General features: G+C 39.6%; 1 protein-coding gene across 3 annotated transcripts in view; it reads right to left on the bottom strand.

Moving 5' to 3' along the window:
• The window catches only part of Ccdc15 (coiled-coil domain containing 15), a 48,211-nt gene extending 28,997 nt beyond the window's left edge, over positions 1 to 19,214 (bottom strand). For 2 of the 3 annotated variants that reach the window (XM_042674886.1, XM_042674884.1), the window contains exons 1-5: positions 18,688 to 19,214; positions 15,008 to 15,157; positions 14,083 to 14,262; positions 4,845 to 4,895; positions 853 to 975 (exon numbers count right to left, since the gene is read on the bottom strand). In XM_042674886.1, coding sequence (XP_042530820.1) covers positions 853 to 975; positions 4,845 to 4,895; positions 14,083 to 14,262; positions 15,008 to 15,157; positions 18,688 to 18,867 — 684 coding nt within the window. In that variant the 5' untranslated portion in view covers positions 18,868 to 19,214. Of the gene's footprint in view, positions 1 to 852; positions 976 to 4,844; positions 4,896 to 14,082; positions 14,266 to 15,007; positions 15,158 to 18,687 lie in introns of those variants that run through there. The other variant, XM_042674887.1, reaches the window with a different exon arrangement.
• Between the last annotated feature and the right edge of the window lie 654 nt (positions 19,215 to 19,868).

Here is a 19,868-nt window from a genome sequence, read left to right on the forward strand (position 1 = left end):
TGATTCCTCAGTCAGTACCACATAAAAAGAAAAAGCCAAAGTGGCGCTGTGGCTCAAGTGGTAAGAGTGCTTGCCTTGAGCACAGAGAGGCTCAAGGACAGTGCCCAGACCCTAAGTTCAAGCCCCAGGACCAGAAAAAAAAAAAAAAAAAAAAGCCAGGCACCAGTGGCTCACTCTCGTAATCCTATTCAGGAGGAGGAGATCTGAGGATCTTGGTTGAATCCAGCCCTGGAAGGAAAGTCTGTGAGACTCTTATTTCCATCTAACCACCAGAAAACAAGAAGCGTGTGGCTCAAAGTGGTGGTAGAATACTAATCTTGAGTGAAAAAGCTTGGTGACAGTTCAAGACTCACAACCAACAACAACAACAAAAAAAAACCTTGATAATAAAAACAAATAAATCAATTAAAAATACTGCAAGGGAGCAAGGGAAGGGGTGACAATGTCCAAAAAAGAAATGTACTCTTTACTTGAATTATATAACCATAGCCCCTCTGTACATTACATTCATAATAACAATTTAAAAAAATTAAAAACAAATAGCCATAGCATTTGCATAAACATCTTCTCCACAACAAGGACCAATATAGGCAGTACACATTTTTTTTTTTGGTTGGACGTGGAGCTTGAACTCTGGGCCTGGGCACTATCCCTCAGCTTTTCAACTCAAGGCAAGCACTCTGCTTGAGCCACAGCACCACTTCTGGTTTTCCAGTGGTTAATTGGACTTTCCTTGCCCAGGCTGGCTTTGAACTATGTTCTTAGATTTCAGCCTCCTGAGTAGCTAAGATTATAGGCGTGAGTCACCGGCACCCAGCTGGCAGTATACATTTTTTAACTACATTTCTCTACCTGATTATCCATAAAGTTTTGGTAATGTACAGTAGTTAGAAGATCTTGATGATTGTTTAGGGGGAACTCTCTTCTTGTTTCTGTATTTATCTTGATGTTTTCTGGCTTCTTAGAAGGTGTTGTCTAGAAAAAGAAAACCAATATATAACATAAATGGTCTAGGGAAAACAATATCCTCATGATATTAACTGAAACTTTGTAAAAGATCTGGAATGATCTTAATAGGTTATTATAGCCTTATATAGAATAAAGGAAAAATATAGTTCTACTTCAAATTTACAAGCAAATCACAAATCAACCTATGGGACAAAACAAGACTAGGAAGAAAATATGTATACTTTATTAATGACCACTGCCACCATTCTAGCTAATAGCCATTTAGAAGACTTATGACTTTAGACTTGGCAATTTGACAGAGGCCAAGCAAGTATTATGTTCTACTCATATCCTCAAATCTGGAACAACCAGAGTAATGTCACTGAAGTATAACAAGGAAATAAAAGCAGAACTAAACGGGGTTCTACTTTGTTCTTTCTGGTTGGCAGATTCCCACTTCACACAAAAAATAAGATCTTTTTAAAAATTTCAGCTTGAAGGAAAAGACTTGGCAGTGATAAGAAAAATTTCACTAACTTCTTAGCTCATTCCCAATTATATGAAGTGGATCTGTTTCTGTTGTTTTGCTGCTATAAACAAACAAACATGTATTCTTTGGAAACAAGTCTGAAATCATTATCATCATAATAATGAATATATTTAAATGGCATCCCTGACATATAAAACTGGTTTGTACAAGGATGTTATTTCAGAATTAATCCTATTCTTTCTGAAAAAGCACCAATCAAAATACTGCTATAAAATAGCAATCTCTAGTACCAATCGTGTCTTCCTAACAGTATCCTGGAGTGAGCTTAATAGCCCAAACATGATAGGCATGAGAACTGTTAAGCCTCTGAGAACAACTGAGGTACAAAGAAAGGGTATTTCCATACTCACAACAAGATAACACTAGAAAAACGTAGCTTTACTGACTACAGGTAAGATTAATTGCCAAATGAGAATATACATCTATATATATTTTCTTTTTTCTATTTAAATTATAAATTTTTAAATTATTATTAAGGAGGGATGTATTTATAGTTTGGTAAGCTAACTGCAAACATAAAGACAAACTATTCGGTGACTGTGCTGAGATACTTAGGAAAACACAACATTATGTAACAGTGGTCCCCTAAGATTGTCACCTAATGACAAAGCCCTTAGTTTGCATTTTATTTACACAATGACAAAACCAGTTGGCACATATTTCTCTAGGCCATGTCCCTGTCACTAAGTGACACGTAACTGCATATAATCTATGAAAGCCAGTGCTCATGCCTATAATACTAGCTATGTAAGAGGCTGAGAACTGAGGATCTCAGTTCAAAGCCATCCTGGGCAGGAAAGTCGCCTGTAAGACTTTTATCTCCAATTAGCCACCAGAAAACTAGAAGTGGTGCTGTGGCTCAAGTGGTAGAGTGTTCACCTTGAGCTGAAGAGCTTAAGGACAGCGCCCAGGCTCAGAGTTCAAGCCCCAGGACCAACAAAAACACAAACAGAAAAAAGAAACTTGATTGCTAAAACTAAGTAACCACAGAACACATCTGAATTGAGCACCACTTTTGTGAACTCTGAATAAACAGGCACCAAAACAATGTCATTTACAAGTAAAGGTTTAAATAGCCTTTTAAGTCACCTCCATATTTAGATTCCAATTATTTACTCTAGAACTGGAGCCAAAAGAATTCCTTTATTTAAAAAAAAAAAAAAAATAGTGAGCTGGGCACCAGTGGTTCATGCCTGTAATCCTAGCTACTCAGGAGGCTGAGATCTGAGAATCACAGTTCAAAGCCAGTCCGGGCAGAAAAGTCCATGAGACTCTTAACTCCAATAAACCACTAGAAAACCGGAAGTGGCACTGTGGCTCAAGTAGTAGAGCGCTCGCCTTGAGCTGAAGAGCGCAGGGAGAATGCCCAAGCCCAGAGTTCAAGCCCCACAACCAACCAAAACAAACAAAAAAATAAATAGTGAGGGGCTGGGAAGGTGGCTCAGTGGTAGAGTGCTTGCCTTGCATGCTTGAGGCCCTGGGTTCAATTCCTCAGCACCACATAAGCAGAAAAAGCCCGAAGTGGAGCTGTGGCTCAAGTGGTAGAGCACCAGCCTTGAGCTGAAGAGCTGAGGGACAGGGCCCAGGCTCACAGTTCAAGCCCCATGACTGACAAAAAAAAAAGAATTAAAAAATAAAAAAGACAAAGAAATGTACTCATTATCTTGCCCATGTAATTGTAACCCCTCTGTACAGTATTTTCACAATAATAAATAAATAAAATAAAAAAGACAAAGAAGAAAATTAAGGTCACCTATAATAATAAACTGATATAATCAGTATTGCCAGTGATACAGTTTAGTAGTAGAGCACTTGCATAGCATGTATGAGGCGCTGGGTTCAATACCTAGCACCACAGATATTTCTTGTTTGGGTTTTTGTTTTTTAACTGTATTTTTTTTTGTCTTTTCTTTTTTGGTACTAGGGATCGAACCCAGGACGTTGCACTTGCTAGGCAAGCACTTTGCCACTGAGCTACATCCCAGCCCACCACAGGTAGAAATAACTTTTATTTAATAAATAAACTTTATTTTTTATTTGTGTGTGTGAGCAGGTTCCGAGGCTTAAACTAAGGGATGAGGTGCTATCCCGGAGCTTTTCAGTTCAAAGTTAGCACTTTTATCACTTGAACCACAGCTCTACATCCAGCTTTTTGGTGGTTAATTGGAGATAAGAGTCTCACCAACTTTGCTGCCTGGACTGGTTTTGATTTGTGATCTGCAGATCTTAGCCTCCTGAGTAGCTAGAATTACAGGATGAGTCACCAGCACTTAGCCTCTCATGTAATTTATATCCAGACTTTTGTCTATCTACATAGCATCCTCTCCCTAGCTCTTTATTTTGCTTTTTCTTTATAACACTACTCACTTGAAAGCCAGCATTTACTTGCATGTATATACATACATCTGTACTTGTACAGAAGAAAGAAATTCCCTACGAGATCATCGTCTGTATTTTCACCAATATAAAGTGCTATTTCTGGAACAAAATCTAGCAAGTAAACATTCTACAAATATATATATATATATATATGACAAATATTAGATGTGTAGATATCACTTATCTATAACTTTATATCTATTCTCATTTAACCTTATGTTGTACTTTCCCCTAATTTCAGATTGTCTTTGAACATGGTACTTTTTTGCAACTGCTCTATGCGGATATATTATAATTTGCTCGAGTTTCCCCAACCCTGGGGAAGGTTATTTCCATTTTAAATTATACTATGGTGCAAATTGTTACCCGTATTTTTTACCTGTATTTAAAAACAGTGTATTGGAAATTAATTTACTTCTTCAATAGGAGATTTTTCTTTCTTTCTACCTTCTTCCTTTTGAAAATACTGATGTTGCTTTTATTTTTCCTAGTCCCTGCCTTATACTTACAGGACCTTAAGCTACTCTGCCAGCTCTTTTTTAAACTGGTTCTTTTTAAGATAGGGCCTCCTTTTATGCCCAAGCTGGCTGGATTATACTTCCCTGCATAGCTAGGATGACAGATACATACATATCACTGTATTGAGATAAAGTCTCTCAAAATTTTGTTTGCCCATGTTGGCCTCAAACTGTTAACCCTTTGGATCTCATAAACAGCTAAGATTACAGGCTTGAGCCATCATACCCAGTCTACTATCTTTTTTTTCCTTTTTGCCAGTCCTGGGGGGGAGGGGTTGAACTCAGGACCTGGGTGCTGTCCCTGAGTTTCTTTTTGCTGAAGACTAGTGCTCTACCACTTGATCCACAGCTCCATTTTGGCTTTGAATTGTGATCCTTACATCTCAGCTTCCTAAGTAGCTAGGATTACAGGCATTAGCCATTGGGGCTAACATCTTTTTTTCACTCACCGTTTTAAAGGATGCCAGCTGGTGTCGTGCCTGTTTCATGGTTTGACTAAGCTGTCAGGGAAAGTTGGGGAAAAAAAAACAGAAACAAGTTAATGGGGAAAAAAAAACAGAAACAAGTTAAAGTCTTAATACCAAATGGACTAAGCACCAGAAAATAAATCCCTATTATTTAAAAAAGCCAGATCTAAGAAAATTATTTGCAAAAGAGACTTTGATCTGCTGATAATGTTTTACCTTATTATTATTCTAAAATAACTTGATAATTTCATAACTTAAGAATTGCTACTGGGGCTGGGAAGGTGGTTCAGTGGTAGAGTGCTTGCCTTGCATACATGAGGCCCTGGGTTCGATTCCTCAGCACCACATAAGCAGAAAAAGCCAGAAGTGGTGCTACGGCTCAAGTGGTAGAGTGCTAGCCTTGAGCTAAAGAGCTGAGGGACAGCGCCCAGGCCCAAAGTTCAGGCCCCATGACCAAACCCCCCCCCCCAAAAAAAAGAATTGCTACTGAAATGGATTTTTAAACAGTATATACTTTATATTAACCTTGTACACAAAATTCCAAACTTAAAATATGAGCTATTACACTTGCAAATAGATATCTTCCTTACTTTTTAGTTATCTTTTAATTAGGAGTTATTTCTCTAACTGACCTTCATTTGCCTAGTTGTTTTCATTATTCCTTGCTAGAAACTCAGAACTCTAGTTCTAAAAACTTTGTTTTTATTTATGGGACTCTCTTCACTTCCCCCAATGTTTGATCTCCATCTGTGGGAAGAAGTTACTACAGAGCACAAAAATCTTTAAAGAATCAAGGTGTTGCCAAACACCGGTGGCTCATACCTGTACTAGCTACTCAGGAGACTTGAGATCTGAAGATCAGAGTTCAAAGTTAGCCCAAGCAGGTGGACTCTTACCTCTAATTAACCACCAAAAAAGCCAGAAGTGGAGCTGTGGCTCAAGTGGTACAACACTAGACTTAAGCAAGAAAGCTCAGGAACAGTGTCCAAGCCCTGAGTTCATGCCTCAAGACCATTGCCATCCTCCCTCCCCGCCAAAAAAAAAGAATTAATGTGTTTTAACTACTCTAAGTAACATCTGATAAATGACTATTTATAGTAAAGTTATGTAACATCTGATAAATAACTATATTAAAGTTGTGTTCATTCCTTAACTCTAGTAATTCAATATATAAATATTTTTATTTTTTCAGGACCACATCCTATATCTCTCAAATCTACAAAAAATGTCTACTCAGAAGCCAGGTTTGGTGGTGCATGCTTATCATCCTAAAATTTGCGAGGCTAAAGTAGGAGGATCACAAGTTCCAAGAAAGCCAGAGCTACATCTCAAAAATCAAAAGTCCCTTTAGGAAAAAGAAATGAATATGTATCATCATGTAGGATAAGTACAGCATTAGGCCCTATACAAATACTTCCATAGTAAGAAAATTATGGCAAGGTCAGGACTATTTCTAACCCATTAATTAAAAGTTTAATGGTATCAGATCTCCCTTGTAGGAAAATGAGGACTAGGATTTATAGGTATAAAGAACACATACTGATTTTCACTAATAAAGATAGGGATAAAAACACTATTTTTCACTACCAGTCTTGTTTTTCTACAGCATTTCATTTCCATTTTAGAGCTGCTTCTACAGATCCATAAATAAATAACCTTGAAACATTAACCTTGCTTTGTTCTATCAAGAGAAAACCTTCTAGATCTGATTAGTTACAGAGTTGGCTAAAAAGGCCAAAACATAGCTATTCACAATGCAAAGAGATATACATGCAATTGAAGTTATAAACAAAATACAAAGGTACAGATATGCCTGCTTTTAAACACTGTCAGGTACTGTGGGTGCTACTGGCCCGCATCATGTAATGGAAGATCAAAAGCTCTTTTGTAACCATTAAAAAGACTTCTGAATCTTCATTTCCCTTCAAATCTTAATTGCTAGCAATTAGGTTTGGCATGACATTTGTTGAGTTTCTTTTTTGTTGCCTAAAATCTTCACTAAATCTCACCCTTGTAATTGTGGCTGAGGATACAGGAGGCTGAATAATGGACAACTAAAAGCACAAGGGCCTAATCCCTGAAATTAAAATGTCACTTTTTTAATATAAGGAAAAAGAACTTTTGCAGACATGATGAAGTTAAGGATCTTGAGATTAGGTAACAATCCTGGAGTATCCAGATAGGCACTAGATGCTGTCCTAAGTGTATTTGTAAGACAAAAGAAAAGGTACAGGCAGAGCAGCACAATGTGGTCACAAGCAAAGAAAGTCAGTAGGCATTCCTGGGAATATCAAGGAACAAATTTTCCCCTAAAAATCTGTGGAGGCAGCACGACCACAATGACACCTTAATGTTGGTTCAATGAAACTGATTTTGGAGTTCTGGTCTTCAGAACTGTGAGAAAATCCACTTTTGTCATTTTAAGCCATTCAGTTTAAGGTAATAAAATCTGAGGCTATCATAGCAGCCACCAGAAATGTAACTGATAAAAGAACTAAAGTTAATATTTGTAAGCATTATGTAAAAACAAAATAGGGGACTGTAACTACTATAAAATTATATGATAATTACAGCAAACAAGTATGTAAGTACACTCCTCTTGCTGCAAGACAATAGTGATCATTACAACTGTAGCTGCTTAAAAGAACATTTATACCGCCCGGGCCGAGTGCCAGTGGCTCACACCTATAATCCTAGCTACTCAAGAGGCTGAGATCTGAGGATTGTGGTTCAATCAGGCAGCAAACAGGCAGGAAAGTTCACCTGTGAGACTCTAACTCCAATTAACCACCAGAAAACCAGAAATGGCCCTGTGGCTCAAGTGGTAGAGCACTTGCCCCGAGTTGAAGAGCTTAGAGACAGTGCCCAGGCCCAGAGTTCAGCCCCACAACAACAACAACAACAACAAAAATTTATACATGTGTACCTACAATCTGTGTATGAATACTCAAATACAAAAACTTATTCCAATTATATTTTATAATAGAACTAAACCATTCATTCACCTGTAACTGTTAACTATAATTAATCTACATTAACACCAAATCTCAGATCAAGACTTAAAAGAAGCCGGGTATTGGTGGCTCACATCTGTAATCCTAGTTACCCAGGAGGCTGAGATCTGAGGATCACAGTTCAAAGCCAGCCTAGGCAGGAAAGTCCGTGAAACTCTTATCTCCAATAAACCACTAGAAAACCAGAAGTGGTGCTGTAGCTCAAGTGGTAGAGCGCTATCCTTGAGCTGAAGAGCTGAGGGACAGCGCCCAGGCCCAGAGTTCAAGCCCCACGACAAAAAAAAAAAAAAAGATTCTCTGACAGAGTATACTGTTCACAACTGCACAGAAAACCTAAGAAATGGAATTATCAGTGCAACTCCAGATAAAACAAAAAGCCAAAGAAGGAAAAGTAATCAGTTTACTACCTGGATTAGCTGTAATGTTTACAAAGTCATAACACTGTAAATGGTATCATCTAAGCAAAATTACAATAAAACTATAGAGGGTGAAGGATGGAAAAGTACATGCATAATGGCAGGAATAGGTAGAACGAAAGCTAAATCCTCATCTTTTCTAGTGGGACATCAATAAAAATGCCTTAAAAAAAACACTAAAATAAAACCACTATAAGTACATTACTTAGAAATATGAATGCTAGCACCAAAAGAAAAAACCTGTTTTAAATAGTCAAATAGCTGCTTTGGCCAGGGGAATGAATGGGCAAAGTACTTCGGTGCAATATTGTGCCCATCTTCTTTTACTTGTTTTAAACTATGTGCATATGTAATCTCAATAAAACTAAACATGGAAAAAAAAGAAAATATTCCTTGACAATTTCCCTCACAAAGCCATCATTCCATGAGCAATGTAAGTATGCAGCTTCATTTTAGGTTCTCATATTGCAGATATATACTGCAGATATGCAATACACACACACTCTCTCTCTCTCTTTCTTTCAGGAATATGCTAGAAAACACTGGTCTAGATTTTCTTCCATCTAGTAAAAAAAAAAAAAATTAATGCCAAGAAAATTTGGTTCTCATTGACTGGTAAAGACATATTCCAGAGGTACCACACAACCAACTGTTGTGCCTTCTAAGGGAAACTGACAACCCCACAAACACTAATATAGGGACAGCCTGTATGGCAGCCTCTTTCCCAGCAGCCTTAGCTGATTGGAACCAGGGTGGTATATCAAGTAATGTAGATCTTAACAGTGTTCTCTATATTCAATAATAAAACCGTCTATTTCACACACAGAAACCTAACTATTAGCAAGAGAATTTTATCTGATGTAACAAAAGCTAGACGACATAACAAATTTTGAGATTTATATCTTAAAATCTAAAGAAGGTATAGTCCTATATTAAAATTTAAAACATCAAGCTAAGTATACAGGATAAAGTTTGATAAATATATATGTCTACTATGACACTTTTTTTATTCATATTTTCATCAGTTTTTTAAGTAATTGTTAATATAAATTTTTACTTAAAGATTAGAAAGAATTTATTATATTAAACAATTACTTAGGTCATACAACAAGATAACAGATAAGATCTGACATTTACAGTATTTCAGCTACTTTATTGTCATGAGCCTATACCATTGTTGTTGGTGGTAGTGGTCATGGGTCTTGTGCTCAAGGCTAATGCTCTACCACTTTGAGCCACAGTGCCACTTCCAGTTTTCTGGTAGTTAATTAGAGATAAGAATCACTGAATTTTCTGCCCAGAATAGCTTTGAACCATCATCCTTACATCTCAGCCTCCTGAATAACTAGAATTTCAGGCATGAGCCACTGGCACCTGCAGTTTGCCTATACCAATTTTTTTTTCCTGGTCCTGGGGCCTGAACTCTGGGCCTGGGTGCTATCCCTCAGCTCTTCACCTCAAGGCTAGTACTCTATCACTTGAGCCATAGCACCATTTCCAGCCTTTTCTATTTATGTGGTGCTGAGGAATCGAACCCAGAGACTCACACATGCAAGGCAAGAATTCTACCACTGAGTCACCTTCCCAGCCCTATCTATACCAATTTTAAAAGCATGTGATACCAATCAAAAAAAAAAAAAAAAAAAAAAGAACCTCGGGGAAGGGAGGGAGGGAGGGGATGGTAGGGGGAAAACAATGGAGGGGGTAACAATGTTCAAGAGGAAGTGTACTCATAACCTCACTCATGTAACTGTGACCCTCTGTATAGTAGCTTTACAATAAAAAAAAAAAAAAAAAAAGAAAAAAAAAAAAAAAAAAAAAAAAGCATGTGATACCATAAAGATCCACTCAAAGCTGAATTTTATTCAAGAGCAATGTGGCTTATTTGCAAGCTAGTTATTTTTAAATGTTCTACTTTTCAATAGCCACAAAAAGCTGAAACTCACACAAGTCTCTTATTATAGTCCATAAACCCCAATGTAAGGCATCAGCGTTACATAAGCTTTCTCTTTCACTGTCCATACCTCTCTATAGGATAGCCTGTAAGCCAGAACCTAATGCAACAACAACAACAAAAAAAAGGCCAATAAAGATTCTTTATCAGCTAGGCACCAGTGGCTCACACCTGTAATCCCAGCTACTCAGGAAGCTGAGATCTAAGGATAACTGTTCAAAACCAGCCCAGGCAGTAAAGTCTGTGAGACTCGTATCTCCAATAAACCACTAGAAAACCGGAGGTGGTGCTGTGGCTCAAGCAGTAGAGCGCTCCCCTTGAGCTGAAGAGTGCAGGGACAGTGCCCAAGCGCAGAGTTCAAGCCCCACAACCAACCAAAAAAAAAAAAAAAAAAAGATTCTTTATCAGAGATAAGGAACTAGGAAATATTAGAGAAAATCAGACAGAACTTGAACCCAAAAGGTCCCAAACTGAAGAAAAGACACAAAAGGAGCCTTAAGTATGCCAAAAGTACAGTTGTGATGAAGTGAAAAGAATACCAGCTAAGTGTGGGAAAGTAAGTCAATGAGAAAGAAACATCTATGTAGAGACAGGAAGATCAAAGAACTGGCTGGCCTGAAAATGTCCAGGTTTTAGGACTGGAAGACTCATTTCCTAGGAAATCCCTCACTCTTGAGACACACTAGGAGAGCAATTGAATCAATTAAGTTAATGACTAAATGCTAGTATAAATTCAATTATATCATTCTCTTATCATCACTGGATCTTACATGCAGAAAAACATTCACTTAAAGACCTTTAAAGGAAGTTTGAATTTGTGTGAGGTTCAAATTGTATTTTGATTAACCCAAGTCCCAGCGTCTTTTTTTTTAAATAAGTTTTTTATTGTGAAAATACCGTACAGAGGGGTTACAATTACATGAGCAAGGTAACGAGTACATTTCTTATCAAGCATTGTTGCCTCCTCCGGGTTTTCCCCTACCCTCCTATCTCCACGACTACACTCCCCCACCCCCAAAGTTGTAAAGTTTGTTTTTCAACATAGCATCTTGTACATCTCATTGTTGCAATGGGTCCACCTGTATCCCTATTTAAACAATTTGTTTTTTTCCCTTCCCTACCCCAAATTATACCAACATCAAATACAGTGAAAACAGAGGTTATACTATGGGAAAAGAACACACAAAGCAACCAAAAAAATCACCTTATAAATACGTCAGAAACAATAGCAAAAAAGAAGAAAACCACTTGTGTCCTTATCTTGGGGTTCATTTCGCCTAATATCATCTTATTTGATGTTTTCTGCTTGTCTCAGACACATACTAGTTATAAGAGAAACCATGGAGCCAGGCGCCAGTGGCTCACACCTGTAATCCTAACTACTGAGGAGGCTGAGATCTGAGGATCGCAGTTCAAAGCCAGCCTGGGCAGGAAAGTCAGTGAAACTCTTATCTCCAATAAACCACCAGAAAACCGAAGTGGCGCTGTGGCTCAAGTGGTAGAGCACTCATCTTGAGCTGAAGAGCTCAGGGACAGAACCCAAGCCCAGAGTTCAAGCCCCATGAGACAAAAAAAAAAATAAAGAGAGAGAGAGAAACCATGGGACTTATGTTTTTTGGGCCTGGCTTACTTTATTTAATATAATTTTTTCCAAGTCTTTCCATTTCCTAACAAATGGGGCAATGTCATTCTTTCTGACAGAGGCATAGACTTCCACTGTGTAGATATACCACATTTTCTTGATCCATTCATCTACTGAGGGGCATCTGTGTTGAGTAATCAAAACAGCTTGGTACTGGCACAAGAAGACACCTTAGGACCAATGGAATAGAATTGAAAACCCAGAAATGAACCCGCAGACCCATGGCCACCTAATCTTCGATAAGGGAGCTAAAAAAATAGAATGGAAGAAAGACAGTCTCTTCAGTAAATGGTGCTGGCAAAACTGGTTAATCACTTGTAGAGAAAACTAAAGCTAGATCCTTATATATCACCCTGCACCAGAATCAACTCCAAATGGATCAAAGACCTCGGAGTCAAAGCAGACACCTGAAAACATTACAGGACGAAATAGGAGAAAACCAAGGTCTCCTCGGCAAAATTTTCTTAATAGAGACCCAGTGTCTTTTTATCTTTTTGTTCTGCACTATTTGGGATTGAATTCAGTGACTTTCCAAGACAGGCAAGTGCTCTACCACTTGAGGTATTTCTGCAACCCTTATGTATACTCTTGAAACTTTTTCTTGCTTGAATTAGCCTGAATTCTTGGAGCAAAAAGAGCCTAACTAAAATATTAGTGTTTTCAATGACGAGTGACAGAAACTTAGTAGGTTATTGCCTATCATTGGAATCTTTACTTATCTACAAAAGGTAATGATTTTCAGATTAAAAAGCTAGAAAACTGGAATTGTAATGGAGAACTAAAAATGAAAATAAGGAGCCAAGTATGGTGGCTCATACACATAAAGTTTGAAAATAAAATTAAAGCATAAGATAGTAAAAAGTTTAGTAAGCAACAAAAAGCTGACATAAACCATGCTAGAAAAGAAATAATAGTGAACAGTTTATAATTTTTTTAATTATTATATGGTGAGAATGAAAAAAAAATGAGATGTCCTTCAATTCTCTACTAATGCACAGTAATCAAGGGACATCATAGAAACTCAATCCTGAAATATAAGTCCTTAGTTCATCTCACTCTAATATTATTTTGAAGTATATTCCAGACATCAAACATTGCATCCTTAAATAGTTCAATTAACTTTAAAATCCTTGCAACTCAATGATTCTATGTTTATATAGTTTCAAGACACAAGGAAACTGAAAAGACCATTAGCATTTAGATAGTGAGTTATGTTTATCATTTAGTCTATTCTAGAAAACTAAAAAAGCTAGTCCTTGAACAATTTCATTTTTTAGTTTCATAATGACATCTAGTGGATAAAAATTGTAAAAGAAATGGTAAAATTTTAAAACACCCATTGTCACAGAGTTGTAAAAGCAAAAGTTCAAGGTGTGAAATAGTTAATTGAATATGCTTTATTAGTATACTTTCTTCCAATTAATACACTTAATATTAATATACTTTATTAATACACCTTTTCTTTTCTTTTTTTGGTCAGTCCTGGGACTTGAACTCTGGGCTTGGGCTCTGCTCCTGCGTTCTTCAGCTCAAGGGGAGTGCTCTACCACTTGAGCCACAGTGCCACTTCTGGTTTTTCTAGTGATTTATTGGAGATAGTCTCATGGACTTTCCTGCCTGGGCTGGCTTTGAACCATGATCCTCAGATCTCAGCTTCCTAAGTAGCTAGGATTACAGGTGTGAGCCATCAGTACCCGGCATATACCTTCTTTTCAAGGAAAAAAGCAAAACAGGACTCAAAAACTTTTTAATATTTTGTAACACTTTTTTATTTATTTATTTTTGGTCGGTTGTGGGGCCTGAACTCTGGGCCCGGGCGCTGTCCCCCAGCTTTTCAGCTCAAGGCTAGCCCTCTACCACTTGAGCCATAGTGCCACTTCCGGCTTTTTCTGCTTATGTGGTGCTGAGGAATCGAACCCAGGGCCTCATGCATGCAAGGCAAGCACTCTACCACTGAGCCACCTTCCCAGTTATTTTGTAACACTTAAAGCTTTTATAACCTGACTTCCTACCTAACTCATGCTGCTATAGGGATGTAAGGTTGGCACCTGGGCTGCAGAGCAAAATCCTGTCTCCAGGAAAAATAAAAAAGATAATAAAAAGTGAAGCTGAATGGGATCCTTGTTCCATATCCTAGATTTGGAGGTTGAAAAGAAAAAAAACTAGACTGAAAATAAAATGAATGTATACTTACAGCCTGGGCTTGCTGGAATAATTCACTGTGATTCTCTCCATTATCTACTGTATCCCCAAGCATCTGGGAAGGAGGTAACACAGAACTTCCAATAGCAGCATTCAAAGTACTTGGAAAAACACTTGTCCTTTTAAGAGTTCGATCTGAAGACTGCATGGCTATAGAGCCTTCTTTTTCTACCTACTCAAAGGAAAAAATGGGATGATGAGTTTCCATTCCAATTCAGTGCTCCCTTTAAGCAGCCAAGATTTTCATTTAGAGCAGAGGATGGGGACATAAGGCTTTAGCTTCAAGAGAAACTAACATTTACCAGCAACTACTATGTGCTAATAAATTATTTAGGTTATTATAATCCTGTCAGATAGGTTTTTGGTTTTGTTTTGGTCAGTTGTGGGGCTTGAACTCCACCTGGGTGCTGTCCCTCAGCTCTTCACCTCAAGGAGAGAGCTCTACCACTTGAGCCATAACGCTACTTCCCGTTTTCTGGTAGTTAATTGGAGGTAAGAGTCTCTTGGACTTTCCTCGCCTGGGCTAGCTTTGTACTGTGATCCTCAGATCTCAGCCTCCTGAGTAGCTAGGATTACAGGTGTGAGCCACCAGCGCCTGGCAGGTATCATATTTTTTATTGACAAGATGCTAATAAATTAAGTAACCTACAATCACATAGCAAGTAGCAAAGTTAGAATTCAAACAAGTCTAAATTTAAAATTCTGAAATTGCTACTCATTTGGTGAAAGCAAAAAAACAAATCAGAACATGGGAATAAAGGTCTTTCAATATGAAAATCTCTTGTGCCCACTAGAAAACTGATTATATAAAGCATGCAATCAAAAGAAAATCAATTCTGTTACTGTTACTGCCTAATAACTTAGCTCATAAAACTTGCCATTCAGTCTACTAAGGCTCAGTTTTCTTTTGCACTTACTGCTTCATAAGACTTCTGAAGCTGTTGCTTTTTTCTAAGCCTGACTTGTTGATTTACTCGGTATTTGACTTGTCTCTGAAAATGTTTCAAAGCTTCTTGTTTTCTTCTTTGTTGTTCCTTTAGTTCTTCTTCAATTATATATGCAGAAGTCTTTAAAGATGAAAGAGAAAATGAACTTAATGGGTAGCTTTATTTATTAACGCTACTATAAACACAGACCTAAAAAATAATTCAGCCTATAATCCAAACCTCCCAGAAGAATTTAAACTATAAACTGTAAGTAAGGATATCAACTTCAGAACCAATGATCTAGACATAGCTAGTGAGTATCAAGAAGTTAGGCCAGGCCTGAAAGCAAGGGCCAAGAAGCAGAGCACAACCCAATCATAAGCTAAATAGGAACTGTGTGAACATTCAAATCCTAGTGTTTTTTTTTTCTTTTATTAAACTAAAACTAAACATGATTTCATTAGTGAGTCAATTAAATCCACTTGGGTTGCATATTGTCTAAAATTAATGTACAGTATTAATAGACCAGACTGCTCACTACTTACCAAATTCGTCTTATTATAAAATGTCTTCACACTCAGAATTATGATCTATTTTTAATTCCACACAGTAATAGCCTACACAGTCTTTACAAGACTAATATTCACACCCACAACCTCCTAAAACACTGACTTCCTCTGAGCTTTTATGCTATGGAACCTCTCATTTTACTAAAGTTACTGTACACATTACTTATTAATGCCCCACTAGATTATGAACTCTGAGGGCAATTCCACAAAGTATTCTAAATGACTTAGAACACCTTTCAATGTCAGTCCCTGGTCTGCAGTCATCTCCTCTAAGTGCTCTGAATATTAACAGTAAACAAAATAAAAGCAGTTGGCAATATTAATGTTTTGATTCTACACCTAACTCCTCATTGCCTTCCTACACTATACATACTATTAACAGAATGGAGTGTTTATATAATATTGAAAGAACACATGAATGTGATCTCAATTTGTATGCCCAAAGGAATGAGGCATGGTGTTGGCTCTGAGACTTCTCAAGCAAGGTCATGAAGCAACTTCTACCTGGAAGTCTACCTGGAGGTCTTAGAATGTTCTCTGGATGAAGCCAACAACATACAAGAATTCTGATTATTCTGCGACTACCATGTTTCAAGGAAGCACAGGCTAGTCAAACAGGCCATGTGTAATACAAAAAAACACCAGCCAGCTGGGTACTGGTGGCTCACACTTGTAATCCTAGCTACTAAGGAGGCTGAGATCTGAGGATCTCAGTTCAAAGCCAGTACAGGCAGGAACATCTGTAAGACTCATCTCCTCCAATAAACCACTAGAAAAAGGGAAGTGGAGTGGTGGCTCAAGTGGTAGAGTGCTGGCCTTCAGCAAAAAGCTCAGGGATAGCACCCAGCCCCTAAGTTCAAGACCCACGACCAATTAAAAAAAAAAAAAAAAAAAGATACCAGCCAGCCCTCAGCCATTTTAATCATCCTAGACTCAATGCCAGAACGTAAGAAAGCCATCTTGGACACTACAGCCTATATAGTGCCATATGACAAAGAACCAAGGAATTCAACCAATAGCTAAAACCCAGTCAAGCTGTCCAGACATATCATGTCCAACTATTTAAGACACCCAAGTTGAGCAAAGGCAAAGCTTCCCACTGTAGCCTCTTAAATTCCTAACACAAAGTATTATTTGCCTTATGCCCCTAGGTTCTGGAGTCATTTGTTATACAGAACAAGACAACTAGATCAAAAAATAAAATAAGGTAATAGCCATATGTGATATAAGACAGAAGTGATTCTGATGCTAGGCTTTCAACTGTCAGGGAGTGGGGCTCTATGGCATTTCTAGGAATCCTGATGGCCTCTCAGTATTTTGTGGAGAAAAATTAATAGGAGTCCCCTTTTAGGATAAATATAATTCTTAGCCAAACTTTAGAAGTAACTACTTACATCTCCTTTGACAGTGCTACAACTGTCAATAAAGGTGGATATCCAGAGTAAATAAGCTAAAGCAAGCGTTCTAGAATGATTTAAACAAGTTAAAGGAGAAATGTTTGTACATGTTCTAAATTAATGTGTGGGAACTTAAGATTCAATTTAAGATTCAGCACAGATAAAGAAAAAATATGATGATCAGGGTCAAATTGTAGGCAGTTTGATACTACTGACATTACAGAGATGTCAAAATCTGAGGACTTAAAAAGATGTGTAACTGAAATGTGAAAATATCTTTTTGTATCAAATCTTACTGATTCTTGATCCCCCTTTTTCAAGGTTTTTCCTCTCTCTTTCTTACCTAAAGAAATTTTAATAATATCCTTCCTGCCTTAATTGTTACAATTATATTCCAGCTTGTACCTTTGGATCCAATCTCTCCCTAACTTTTTTTTTTTTTTTTTTTGCTGGACGTGGAGCCTGAACTGTGGGCCTGGGCTCTGTCCCTCAGCTCTTCAGCTCAAGGTTAGCCCTCTACCACTTGAGCCACAGCGCCACTTCCAGCTTTTTCTGCTTATGTGGTGCTGAGGAATCAAACTCAGAGTGCAAGGCAAGCACCCTGCCACTGAGCCACCTTCCCAGCCCTCTCCCTAACTTTTTGAAACGTTGAAGCAAAAAATCTAAGTAAAAAGCAGTATGATCATGAAATTACCTGTAAAAATTAAAACAATAAAGTCAATCTTTTCTTCAAAATTTCCTATAGTTTCCCACCACCCTGATTTTTCATAATCCTGTCAACCACTATGCCGCTACTAAACCTTTCACATCAACTGATCAAATCTACTTTTAGAAGCCTGAAAATAATTGTATTGCAATACTATGGGGGGGGGGGGGGGCAGGACTAAGGTGAAACAAGTATCTTCCAACCATTATTAAGCATCAAAAACTATAGGTGCCAGGGCTGGGAAGTTGGCTCAGTGGTAGAGCTCTTGCCTATCATGCATGAGGCCCTGGGTTTGATTCCTCAGCCCACATAAGCAGAAAAAGCCAGAAGTGGCACTGTGGCTCAAGTGATAGAGCGCTAACCTAGAGCTGAGGGACAGTATGCAGGCCCCACGACTGACATAAAAACACAAAACCAAACCAAAAAACACTAGAGGTGTTGCGGTGGAGGGGGGGGGGGGAACGTGGGACGTGAGATGGGGGACGGGGGAGGGAGGGAGGGGGGGAGGGGAACGGGATGACGACACTCTTGCCTGTACTTAGTTTCAATTGACTGTGGTTTGAGGTTTTTTTTTGGTTTTTTTTTTTCGCAAAAACCTCATCTCAGTCAAGAAACTGAGTGTAAGCCTATGATCTCAGCCACCCAAGAGGACAACTGCTAAGAACTTGCCCCTGCAGGGGGAAAAAATGCAAGGCCCAGCCTGAAAATTAACTAAAGCAGAAAGAGAGAAAGAGAGAAAAGGAAGGAAGGAAGGAAGGAAGGAAGGAAGGAAGGAAGGAAGGAAGGAAGGAAGGAAGGAAGGAAGGGAGGAAGGGAGGAAGGGAGGAAGGGAGGGAGGGAGGGAGGGAGGGAGGGAGGGAGGGAGGGGCGGGCTGGGGATGTAGCTTGTAAGCAGGAGACACTGAGTTCAAACTCCAGCATCACGTTCAAAGCAAGCTGATCGGGAAGGCAGTGACCGGGGAGCGGGGAGCCGGGGAGCCGGGGCAGGCGGACACTCACGTGCGCCGGGATCTCCTTGCACTGCGGGGAGGCCGGCTCCACCCACGCCCCCACCGGCGCCACGACCTCGCTCCTCTCGGCCAACACGGCCAGCACGTCGTGGCTCTTCATGGGGTTTAGGGCCAGGGGCAAAGCTGTGGCACTCCGAGGCTTCTTGAGGGGGGTCACACGTCCCGGCATCGGTGGCTCCTGGTGAGGGAGAAAACAACAAAAACAAAAACCGAAACGCCTAACGCCTCCCAAACCACGGCGGTCAAAGCCCCCGCCTCCCCGGGGAGGCAGCGGCGCGGCCGGAGAGGCTGACCGGGCTCTGGAGGGAGAGGGGGCCGGGAGAGAACCGGGACCCAAGGCACGGGCGCAGGCCTGCCGGGGCGGGGGGAAACCTGGGCGTGTGGCAGCGTCCCAACATGGACGTAATCGGAGTCCACCCCTCCGGACGCTCCCAGACAGACAAAACCCCGGGCCGTGGACGCGGCAGCGGGCAAACAACGCGGGGACACCGAGGCAACCACCTCAAGGAAACCGCCACTTTGCAGCGGGACGCCCCGCCCCGCTGCGTCGCCCACTCCGTAGCCTTGTGCCCGCCCCTTCCGGGATTCGCGTCTACTTCTAGGGCTGGGAAGGTGTAAGGGGCGGGATTTGGGGGGCACCCGTGGTCCTGGCACTTCCGCTTTCTAGCCTGTTGACGGAGGAGGGAGATGATTGGGTGTACGAAAGGAAGGGGTGGGCTGCTGGGTAATGATTGAGCTGAGGTTCAGCCAACCAGCGTTGAGACCGGAGGTCCCAAATCCCTTCTTTCTACTATAATCAGGAGACTGAGGTTTGAGGCTTCACAGTTTAAAGCCAGCCCGGGCGATGATGTCCTCGCAACTCATCTCCAAATTAATCACCAAAAAGCCGAAGTGGAGCTGTGGCTGAAGTGGTAGAGCGTTAGCCTTAACCACAAAAGCTCAGGGACAGTGCCCAGGCCACGAGTACAAGCCCCAGGACCAGTACAAAACCAGTACAAAACAAAACAAAAACACTTAAAAAAAAAAAAGAGGAAAAAAAGGAAGAGGAGGAGAAGGAGAAGACGAAGAAGAAGAAGAGAAAGAAAAAAAGAAAGAAGGAAAGAAAGAAAGGCCACTACTATTCAGGATCTGAGGATCACAGCCTGAAAGTCCATGAGACTCTTATCTCCA

The sequence above is a fragment of the Dipodomys spectabilis genome, unplaced genomic scaffold (genome assembly GCF_019054845.1).
Source record: "Dipodomys spectabilis isolate Male_0828 unplaced genomic scaffold, ASM1905484v1 ptg000023l, whole genome shotgun sequence".
NCBI lineage: Eukaryota > Metazoa > Chordata > Mammalia > Rodentia > Heteromyidae > Dipodomys > Dipodomys spectabilis.